The following is a 10,737-nucleotide window of genomic DNA, read 5'->3' as shown; positions in this document are numbered from 1 at the left end:
ACAGGATTAAAAAAAAAAAAAAAAGGAAGTGTATTGTTCAGAGTCCTTTAATAATACCAAAATGAAAATATGTCAAGATTTTCTTCATACAGATAAACGCATTTAATTTCTTTAGATGACCTTAACTTACGTGTTTGAGTGAAATGATAACTCAACATATTAAATATCTTTTACATATATACTGACTTTCACAAAGTGCATCAGAAAATTAAAAAAAAAAACCTCCCTGAATTTCAGGAATTCACCAAAAAAAACCCTCTATTCGAATGAACATTTACAAGAAAATAAAAAAGAACACAATTTTTTGAACCCTATTTATACAGATGTTATGAAATACAGAGAAACTGTCACTAGACTTCCAGTTTAATTTCTCACCTTAAGCCTTTTTTGATGCTTCCTTTTTAGGAAAAAAAAAAGTCTCATTGTAAGTAGATATCAAGCAGGACTTGGAGCATTTTATATATAATATAATCCACACAAAGGGTCTGTTTTTATAGGTCCCGTTTGTTTTCAAATGTTCTGACAGTCCTTTGCAGAGTGGCTTGTTTTTTGAGAAAAGGAAAGAGAAGGGTTAGTGGAGGGGGGTGGGCGGTGGGGGAGGAGGGAGCGTTTCTGTGTATTGCTCTTCGCTCGAGAAGTTTGTGCGAGAGTTGTGTGTGTGTACGCGCACAAGCGCGCGCTAATGTGAGTACTTCTGGTTGTAGGTCTGCGGTGTGTGTGTCTGTGTATGTGTGCAGTTTTTTAAAGTGTTGTTTGTGTCGGAGGAAGGTTTGCTTTTGTTCCTGGATCACGCGTTCGATTCTCGTCTGGGCCGGCCGGGACAGCAGAGGGTAGCTCCTGGCGTGGCCGGCGAGCAGCGGCCGAGGAGCCGGGTGCAGCTACGCTTCGTGGTGGCCCGGGGGGGCGTCCTTAGAGCCCCCGCCCGTCCGTGCCCCGCTCGCTGGCCCTCCGAACCTCTCGCTCGCTCTCGGTGTCTCTACTCGCTCTCTCGCACTTCTCGCCTGGCCTCTAAGAGTCGTTGGGGCCCGACGCGGCTTCCTTGCCTCCCGCCGAGGCCGCCGCCGCCGCCGCCGCCGCCGCCGCCGCCGCCGCCGCCGCCCGGGCGGCACTGACGCCGGAGTCGTGTAGGATGAGGTCGGGGGACTCGGAGCGGGGCGTCTCCAGGTTGCTGGCGTCCGTGTCACTGTCGCTGCCCTTTTTGCCCCCGCCACCCCCGTTGTGCGTCTTAATGTGTTTGCTCAGGTGGTCGCTGCGCATGAAGCGCTTGTTGCACACCGGACAGGCGAAGCGCTTCTCGCCGGTGTGAGTCCGCAGGTGCCGCTGCAGCTCGTCCGAGCGCGTGAAGCGCTTGCCACAGAAGAGCCAGTTGCACACGAAGGGCCGCTCGCCCGTGTGCCAGCGCAGGTGCGCCTTCAGGTGCGACGTCTTGCCGTACACCTTGCCGCAGCCCGGGATGTGGCAGCTGTGCAGGCCCTTGCGCCTCAGGCTCGCTCCGGCCGGGCCCAGCCGCTCCGCCTCCTGGCAGTTGGGGCAGTCGCAGGTGGCGCGGCCAGAATAGCGGCGGGCGGAGCGCGCCGAGCTCCCCCCGGCGGCGGCGGCCGCGGCGCCGGAGATCATGGCGCTGGCCGCCGCGGCCGCCACGGCGGCGCTGGAGTCCGAGTAGGAGGGCAGCACCGGCTTGAAGCCGTCCTGAGCCAGCAGGTGCTGGCTGGTGGAGAGCAAGTGCGAGGCGGCGGCGGCCGAGGAGCCGAGGCCCGTGGAGCTGAAGGCCGAGTGCGTGAGCGAGCTGAAGTCGGGGTTGTAGGTGCCGAGCTGCGAGTGCAGCGAGGCCTGGGGGGCGCCCGAGTGCAGCGAGCTCTGGAGCCCCCCAGCGGGGTTCTGCACCTCCAGCCACGAGCCCGGGCTGCTGTGCACGTCCCACCACGACGACGCCGCGCCGTTGGTCACCTCGCCCGCCGCCAGCGTCGAGTGGAAGCCCGACTTGTACCACGACTCGTACGGGTGCGCCATGCCCACGCGCGGGTACAGGCCGTCGGCCGCCGTCGTGTGCACCTTGGAGATGAAGGCTGACTGGCCACCCGCCTCCTGCGGGGACACTCCGGCCGCCGCCGCCGCGGCAGCCGCCGAGTTGGAGAAGAGGCCGCCGTAGTCGCTGCTGAAAGCGGACGACGTGGGGGACGTGGAGGCCAGGCAGAAGGCGCTGTTGGCTGCGCCCGAGCCGCCCGCCAGGCCGCCAGAGCCGCGGCCACCGGTGGCCACGGCGAAGCCCGAGAGGCTGGAGCCGAGGTTGCAGCTGGACGAGGAGCGCTTCCAGGGGTGGAAGCCGCCCTTGGCGAAGGCGCTCGACTCCGGCAGCGTCGTCAGCGGGCTCGTGTTGCCGATCTTGTTGCAGGTCGCCGCCAGCATGGCCAACGGGGTCGTTCCAAAGCGCGGCTCTTCCTAGAGTGGGTGGGGTGAGGGAGCAAGGAGAAGGAGGGCAGGAAGAAGTGGGAGGAAGACACAAAGTGCACCCGTGAGCAGCCTCGTTTCCCCCGCGGCTGGTCCCGGGGGGTCGTGGCTCCCAGGCTCGCGCCTCCTCCCCGCGCGCTCGCCAAGGATGCGCCGCGCCCCGCGCGGGGCTCAGGCGATCCCAAGGGCGAGGGCCCTGGCGCTGGAAAGTTGTTCCTCGGTGGGGCTAGAAATCAAAGATGTCTCAGTCCTCCCTGTCTCCGCCGCTGCAACCCCTACCCAGGGCCGGACTTGGGTAGCTCGCCTCCCGCTCGCTCCTCTCACTGAGGCCCCCAAATCGCCCTTCGGAGTAAAGCACGAAAGTAAACACGACAACAAACATCGGGTGAGGGCGGAGGCTGCCGAAACAGCGGCTCGGGGCGGGGGAAACTTGGGACACTGCTTCCAAGGGTGGCTACGACTTGACTCTTTTTTTTTTTAATAGAAAACGTTGTTTTTAATGTTTACAGCCCCCCCCCCCCAAATCCTCGATTATGAAAACAAGAATCCGAGAAGGGACCCAGCTATGGATTTCAAGTCACAAGCGAACTGGGGAGCCACAGAAGTGTAAATGTTTGTTAACGTGACTACATGGACTGCAAAACGATTAAGGCTGTTTTCTGGAAACACCACTGTCGCGTAATTGCAACAATCCCCGGAGCAAGGGGGGATGGGGTATAAATCACCAGGGGAAGAAAAGAAACCTCTAGGTTTTCTTTAAAGCCACCTTAAAAAAAGCCTTATTAACAAATCATTTTCTTACAAAGAAATCTCCTAGGTTTCAATAACTTGGAAAGAATCAGCCCCAGAAATGTGGAAAGTGCTAAAAGGCGCTGAAGCTGCTGTCCGGCAGCAACAGTTTCTCCGGAGCCGCGGACGCGGAGAAGCCATAACGAAAATTTACTGCAGTTAAAACAAGCAAATGTCTTGCCGCACTTCCGACTTACCCCGAGTATAGACGTGGCCATAGCAGGTCCCTGGGCTGCGCGGCGGGGCCGGGAGCGGGGCTGAGCCTGACGGCTGCTCGGGAAAGCTGCTCGGATCCCGTGCAGCTCCCGCGTCCCCGCGCTCGCGCCGAGCGGACTCCGGGCTCCCGCCGGCTAAACTCAGCCTAAGTGCGAGGAGCACCCGCTTTGAAGTGCCGCTGGCTGCGCCTCTCGCCCAATGAGGGCGCAGGCGGAGCAGACGGGAGCTGCCCCGCAGCCAATCAGACGCGCCGAGGGGCCCAAGCCAGGGCTCCCGGCGCGTGCCAGTCAAGGCGGCTAGCGAGGTGTTGGGGGGGTGGGGGTAGGGGAGGCGCGGGCTAGAGACTGAAGAAATTACAGTGCAATTAAAAATTTACACACACGCACAGAGCCAGGTTTAAGTAGCGCTGAGACCAAGCCACAAGCCCCCGGAACCACCCCGAGATGATGCAAGTTAGAATTGACAGTCCTAGTCCACTCCCCACTTGTGGGAAAGAAGGCAAGGGGGTTGGGGGGAGCGCCGAGGCGGAGACCGCACTAGCAAGGCCTAAGTAAAGACGGAAATGTCAACGCTCACTTTGTGTGTCTAGGCTCTCGCCTGCGGAGCACAACTTCAGCTGGGATCCGTCATTCTCGCTCGCAATTTTATCATTGTCGTTTGTCTTTTACCCAGTTCCTTCTCCCACTGGATTCGGTTTTACCCACTCCAGGGTCACATTGAGGAGAGGGCGCGAAAGGACAGCTCCTCTGAGAGGAGAGAGATAGGCCTCTCCGTCCAGGTCTACACCCACAGACAGACTTGTTGGGAAGGCCTGGAGCCTGCGCATCGCGCCATTTCCCCCAGAGGTCTAAGTGACTTCCTAATTGTCGCTCTGGCCTCTGACCCGGGGGGTTATACAAGTGCCACTCACACCAGAAGCTTCTAGTGGTAATTGAGGGCACCCTTTGTACCGTTTCGCCAGCGCCTAGATACCAGGTTAACCCAGTTGTCAAATACGACTAAACAGTGGGAAGTGCTGATTATCTGCTGGGTTTCGCAGGGGGCTGGCGTGGGGGTGGGAGGCATCAACCCATACAGCACGCTGCACGAAGCCGCTTATTTTCACATTGTAACAACTTTGGAAACACAGACCGGCGCGAGCTGCGTCCGCCCCCACCGCCACCCCCGCTGAAACTGCAGCTCTCTCTGCTGTTTGTTTAACCCGGCGAAGATTTGCACGTCACGTTTCAGCCTGGAGTCGAGTTTTCTTGCCCCAGCTTCAACCCACTCCCACTCCAGACCTCCTGGGCCTCGGGGCTCTTCTGCACCGCAAAGGCACCGTGTTGAGAGGTGGGCTTTCCCCTTTGCAGCCCTTTAAAACAGCTCACGCTGGCACCTTTCGTGGACGTGCTCCAGGAGCCTCTCTTGGGGACCTCCATTCGCGAGTGAGAGGGACAAGGCCACACGTGGGCGCCTCCACATTTTGCAGGCTGAAAGCATCCTGAAGTCCTCTCCGGAGCTTGTCGGTGTAAAAAGAGGAGTCCTCAGGCAGAGGACTGCGCGTGCTGGAGTCCCTTAGCAATCGCTAAGCTGTTTGCTTTTCTTTCTGGGTCTTGCTTTCTCTTTCCTCTTCAGGGCAGTTGGAGCTGCTTTTGAAAGAGGAATATCAGCGTCCTCGGACAGACCTGGGTACTGGTTTTAATGTACCACATTCCCCTCCAAACCCACATCCTGCTTTTTAAAAGACATTGTAACCACGAACCCCAAAGGCTTGGGTGCAAAACAGGAGCTATTGCCGAGAGGAGCAAGTAAGAAGGAGTGAACTGTGTGCTCCCAGTGTTTTCTCTCCTCTTTGCAATACCTCTTGGTCACTTTGGCTCCTCTCTCGGCCCTAAGATGGAGCCGACGTGCATCCTGGTGCACTCGGTGGGTGGGAGGGCTGTATGGATTGCTTTCTTTGCTTTTCGTTATAATACCTTTGCTCCGAATGCCCCCCCCCCCCACACTTTGGTTTAAGGTGGCGAAAGCACCGAGGAAATCGTGAGAGAGAAAGAAGAGAGTGAGAAGACCCGCGGCTATCCTGAAGCTCTGTGCCCTGGGGGACTGGTGGAAATCAGGGGGTGGGGTGGAGAAGGTGTCAAAAGCTTCGGGGCACTTGGGGTGGAGGTTAAGGGGGAATCCAGGCAGCCTGGAAGAGCCAGAAAGCCCGGCAGGGGGACGCGGGAGCCGTTCCCAACAGGTGACTTCTGCCCTGGAAGGGGAGACTGGTGTTCGGCTTCCCGTAGAGTCTCCGCGTCGATTTACTAATAGAGGGATTGTTAAGTGGCAGCGAGGCGTTTCCGACTCACCCACTGCAGCCCCGGCAGGAGAAGCGCGGAGGTTTCCCCTTACCACCTCCTCCCCCACCTCCAACACACCCCCTCCTTAAGGAAACCTGACAACGTAATAAATAAGACAATCCGAAAAGCCACTTAGCACTAGTGACATTTTCAAGTCAACCATTTAAAACAGCTCACGCTGGCACCTCGGGCTCGGGGAGCCCTGGTTGTCTTCCTCTTCTCCTTCTCCTCCTTTGCTCCCCTCCCCCCTCCTGCCGTTTTCAATGTGGTTCCAGCTGTCTGACTCTTTACGTGGGCACTCGGATATTCCTTTAGATACACGCGTCGGGATCACAATAAAAGTTAAGGAAATCTTCCAAACGAACATAGGCCGACACCCCGGCCACTTCAACTCTAAGGTGGGGCCCCAAGGAAATCTTCCCAAAGAAGTCCAGTTTTTTTTTTTTTTTTTCGTGTGACAGATTTTTTTTTTTCATCCTCTAAAAAATCTAGTTTTTAAACAAAGATCAATGTGTTATGCTAAAGTGTTGAGCTGACTGTTAAAACATTTGGGGAAATAATGACAATGTAACAAAGGCCTGGTTTGGAGTGAATCATCACCCTTTTAAAAGTTAAAGCAATTTTCGGGAGAATAGCTTTCAGCAAACGCTTTACATTATTCAAAACGGCCAAATAATGCTCTATTATAGCGCCTGAATGCTGCCAGTCAGCCCCTAAGTGCAATTTGTGCAAAGGCCCCGGTGCCTTATCTCCACTTCTTTATAAAGAGGTGAATATAAAACAATTTCTTCCAAACCCAGACAGAGAGCACGAAAATTGCTTCCCTTTCTGCAATCAGGGCAATTTAACTGGAGTGCAATTAGCACTATTAAATGTCGATTCTGCATAAACAAATCTGACTGAGCAGCGAAAGTGGGGTGAGAACCTCATATACACTGAAACTGATTTTTTAAAATTATGTATCCGGGTCCTTTACAATTGATCCGTGACGTTTTCATCTTGGAATATATTTACATCGCAAATACACTATGGTTAAATCAACATAATTTTTTTTTTTTGCAAAAAAAATTCAATAGGAATCCTAATAAAGAAGAATAGGGTAATTAAAAGGAAGAGTTCACTTCCTTTGAACAAATATTGTTTCTCCCATCTTGCCTCTCCGGAGAGCTTTGATCTGAGCAACTGCTCAAGTTGCTGCGTTTAGAAGGCGAAGCCGGGGAAACAATTCCGTCATTAGCGCTGATCCGAAGGACTGGAGCTTCTACACCACAGGAAAAAAAAATGCTTCTCCCCGATGCACAGGAAGCAGGGTGGGGACGGGGAGAACCATCTATCTTCTGAATAATTCGAAATATTAGGTGGCTGCCCAGTCTCCCCGGGGCTTCAGCCACTCTCAGAGTTAGCAACGGATACACAGCACTAGGGTGGGGTGAGGTCGACTTGGGGAGACTTGAGGATGTGGGCGGGAGGGGAGGCGTTGGGGGAGGAGGAACGAAGAAGCTTCTCGCATGGGCCCTCCTGGTTGCTGCCTAAGCCACGACCACCAGGACCGGGATGCCCGGGGGCGGGAACCGGGGAGAGGGAAGCGTGAGGAGCCCGTAAAAAGCATTTATCTGACCTGTCCTCCTCCCACCTGCCTTTATTTACTTATTTGGTAAGCCACAGCTCTCCCCTTTTGAATCATTTGCTCAGTTAATTATGCTTTTCATTTGCATGATCTACACAAGAACAGTGATTATCAGGTCCGCCCGGTGTGGGGATTGGGGAGATACATTAATAACTTGGGTTAAAAAAAAAAAAAAAGCTGCCCCTGTGTACCATAGTCGCCTGCCATGAACAAGGGCGAAGGAAGCGGGGACAGACGCCAGCGCCTGTTGAGTGCTATGAATCCTTTCCACAGTTGGAGCTTGCCAGTTGTGGGTGCAAATGAAATGCAGCTTTTGATTAGAAGGGAATCTTTTATAGTTAACACATATTTATATTTTAAAAAGCTCCAGCCTTCACATCAAATGAATGGAGAAAATTAATTGAAAATTGAGGAACTCTCCCACAATTTCTGCTGAGCTTTCATTTAATACTTGTTCTATAACGCCCTAATTCCAGCCCAACCCTTGCATATAAAAGAGCCTGGAAGGATCTTTTCTTTACCTCAGAAGTGAGGCTGCTATTTAGAGGTGGCAGAAGATGCAAATCCTTCTTGCCTGGAAGGTCTACTGGAGATAGTGAAAACCCTGGTCTCTTAAGTACACTCCTAACATTTGCTTCACAACCAGTTTTCTGCTATTAGCTGTATCTGGGCCTTATATTTTAAGTGTGCCTTGATCTGTTTATCTGAGCCAAAAATGCATTAACAATTAAAGGAAAGACTCTGGTGTGTCAAAGGAAGGAAGGTGACTGTAGACTGTGTGATGATTTTAATGACTGCAATTATTGGAAGATTATTCAACAAGCATCATAGATTTGTTTACTGCATTACTCGGAAACTATGGGGGGCCTATTGGGCCTGGAGTTTCACCTTCCTCCCTCCATCACCAACTACCATAAAGGGGTCTTAGACCTAAGCAAATGTGTCATTCTGTGTTGGCTTTCTTCTTTTTTAGAGCATTTTTACCAAAATAAGACACAATTGTTGTCTCAGCCAACTTAAAGGGAACCATCTCTGGAACATTAAAGTATCTTTTGAGTTAATATATTTTAAAAAGAAGAAGAAGAAGAAGAAGAAGAAGAAGAAGAAGAAGAAGAAGAAGAAGCCGCCACCAAAGGCCAGAGGATTCTGGTCATCGTTCAGCTCCTCCCAGCTAGGGTCCTAGTTTCCTCAGTTTGACTCTTTCATGAGGAGCTTTTGAGGATACTTCCAACACAACCTCCTCCATTCAGGGCTTGGAGGAGACACTACCACCACAAGATGTTAAGCCAGAGTTTAGGCATATCTCCAGGACTCCATATTGGAAAAAGTTTGGCTTCTTCTTCCTGCCTTTCAACTTGCCCCCCCCCCCCATATTATTTGCTATCACCACCCCTGGTGTTACCATGTTAGAAAGAAGCAAATCAAAAGAAAAGGGATGACTAAGAGATACCTATTTGCCGCTAAAGAAGTTTTTACTATACAGATATAAAGGATGAAAATAAGGAAGGTTTCGTGTCTGATATAAACAATAAACAAGGGCGCCTGGGTGCCTCAGTTGGTTAAGCAACTGCCTACGGCTCAGGTCATGATCCTGGAATCCTGGGATTGAGTCTCACATCTGGCTCTCGGCTCAGCAGTGAGTCTGCTTCTCCCTCTGACCTCTCCCCTCTCCCATGCTGTCTCTCAAATAAATACATAAAATCTTTTTTAAAAAACCCAATAAACAATACATCATTGCCTTGGCTTTGCTCATTAAAGAATTAGTAATTTGTTAAAGGGAAAAAGAGAGAGAGAGAGAGAGAATTACCAATTTGGAAGTGGGCTTTGAAAAGAAAAGGGGGGAAAAAAGAACAGTAAATATCTCCAGTAAGCCCCCCTCCTCCCTCCCCTGAAGCGTGGAGACTCTAGTGGTCTGGCCACTGTGGTCCTCCTCCTGGGTCTGTAATCATCCAGTCTCAAGATGAAGGTGGACTTTGGCTGGAATGGAAACCTTCCCTGTTCAAACAGGAACCTGCAGAACTCTGCAAGTGGCAATTAGGAGCCTATTACAAGCCATTAGATTGATCAATGTACCTTAAACAATGTGAATGATTTATATGGCTGATTTACAGGAGGGAAGAAAAGGGAAAGGCTGGGACTGCAGCTTCTTTACATAGGTTGCACTGTTCTGGAGAAGACCCGGGTTCAGCCTCTGTTCATCGCTGCTTGGAACCACCAGAGCGATTTATTTAGAAAACTTTTCAAGCACAGACACAGGCTCGCCTGGCTTGTCCGGTGGGTGGCGAGATGCACATTCTTTGCCCCTTTCTCTACTTTCTAAGGAACGGCTTAGAAAGACCTAGGCCAGGAGGAGCAGCCAAGGGTCACAGCGAAGCCACTCCCCCTAACGGAGGACAACCGCCCGGAGCTGTCCCAGCTGCCTTCCTTCCCCGGGTCTGTCCCCGGAGAGGGGGAGGATGACTTACATACTTGTTTAACGCAGTGTTGGAGAGCTGTTTGGCCTCCTAATTATGGCAGGAACACAGAACCATTAGCCCTTGAAGTTTCAGGCGCGACTCGGGGAGGAGCGGCGACCCAGCTCCCCGCGTGCGCGTGACGCGGGGGTGGAGGGGTGTGGTAGGAGGGGACTCCGCGGAACAGCACTCCTAGCTAGGGCTGACTATTTTGGCTAATGTGAAGACAAAATTACAACAGAGTTGAAGCGATCAAAGCTGGCCCCCGCCACCCCTCCTTCCGCCCTCCTTCCCGGCCCTAAGTCTGTTTGTAGTTGTCTCTGCTGCAGACGCTCGTCGGTCTTCTCACGACAAGGAAATTCCTGCCAGTTTTTCCAGAGCCTGCAAGGAGAGGACAGAAGCACTTCGCACTTCCCAGAGGAGAATTCCCTTTGTCTTATCTTCCCCTCCCCCAGTCCGCTTGGGCTCCGCGGTGACGGAGACAGCGCTCGGAAAGACCCCGGGCGCCTAGTGAGGCGGGGGGTGGGGGTGCGTTTGTAACCGAACCCCAAGCCCAACTCTACCCTTGCTGCTCCTTCCACTTCCTCCTTCCTCTTTTTTCTCTTTCGCAACCTTCTCTCCTCCTTTCCCTTCCCTCCTTCTAGTCTAGATCCTCTTACCGTTCAAGTCTTCTCCCGGGTTCCCGCTCCCAGAGTTTGGGCCGGCACTGTATATTCTGTGTATTTCCCAGCCTTAGTGGTTTGGCGGGAAAGGGCTTCGTCCTGGCTTGTTCACGGATGTCTGGAACAAATCCTTGTGTGCGTACCTAAATGTGGGATGGGAAGCATAATGGGTTGATAATGGGGGCACAGAGGGAAGAGGGAAAAAACTGAGAAACCACTTGATT

The 10,737-nt window shown here is 52.8% G+C and overlaps 1 protein-coding gene across 1 annotated transcript; it reads right to left on the bottom strand.

The window, feature by feature from the left end:
- Positions 1-1,008: 1,008 nt before the first annotated feature.
- Positions 1,009-3,570, bottom strand: SP9 (Sp9 transcription factor). Its single transcript, XM_046019579.1, has 2 exons — positions 3,435-3,570; positions 1,009-2,439 (listed from the first exon to the last, which is right to left on the bottom strand). The coding sequence occupies exons 1-2, from the start codon at positions 3,453-3,455 to the stop codon at positions 1,009-1,011; spliced, it is 1,452 nt and encodes a 483-aa protein (XP_045875535.1). The 5' UTR covers positions 3,456-3,570.
- Positions 3,571-10,737: the final 7,167 nt, after the last annotated feature.

The sequence above is a fragment of the Meles meles genome, chromosome 9, assembly GCF_922984935.1.
Source record: "Meles meles chromosome 9, mMelMel3.1 paternal haplotype, whole genome shotgun sequence".
Classification (NCBI taxonomy): domain Eukaryota; kingdom Metazoa; phylum Chordata; class Mammalia; order Carnivora; family Mustelidae; genus Meles; species Meles meles.
This window is presented reverse-complemented; position numbering and strand designations above follow the sequence as displayed.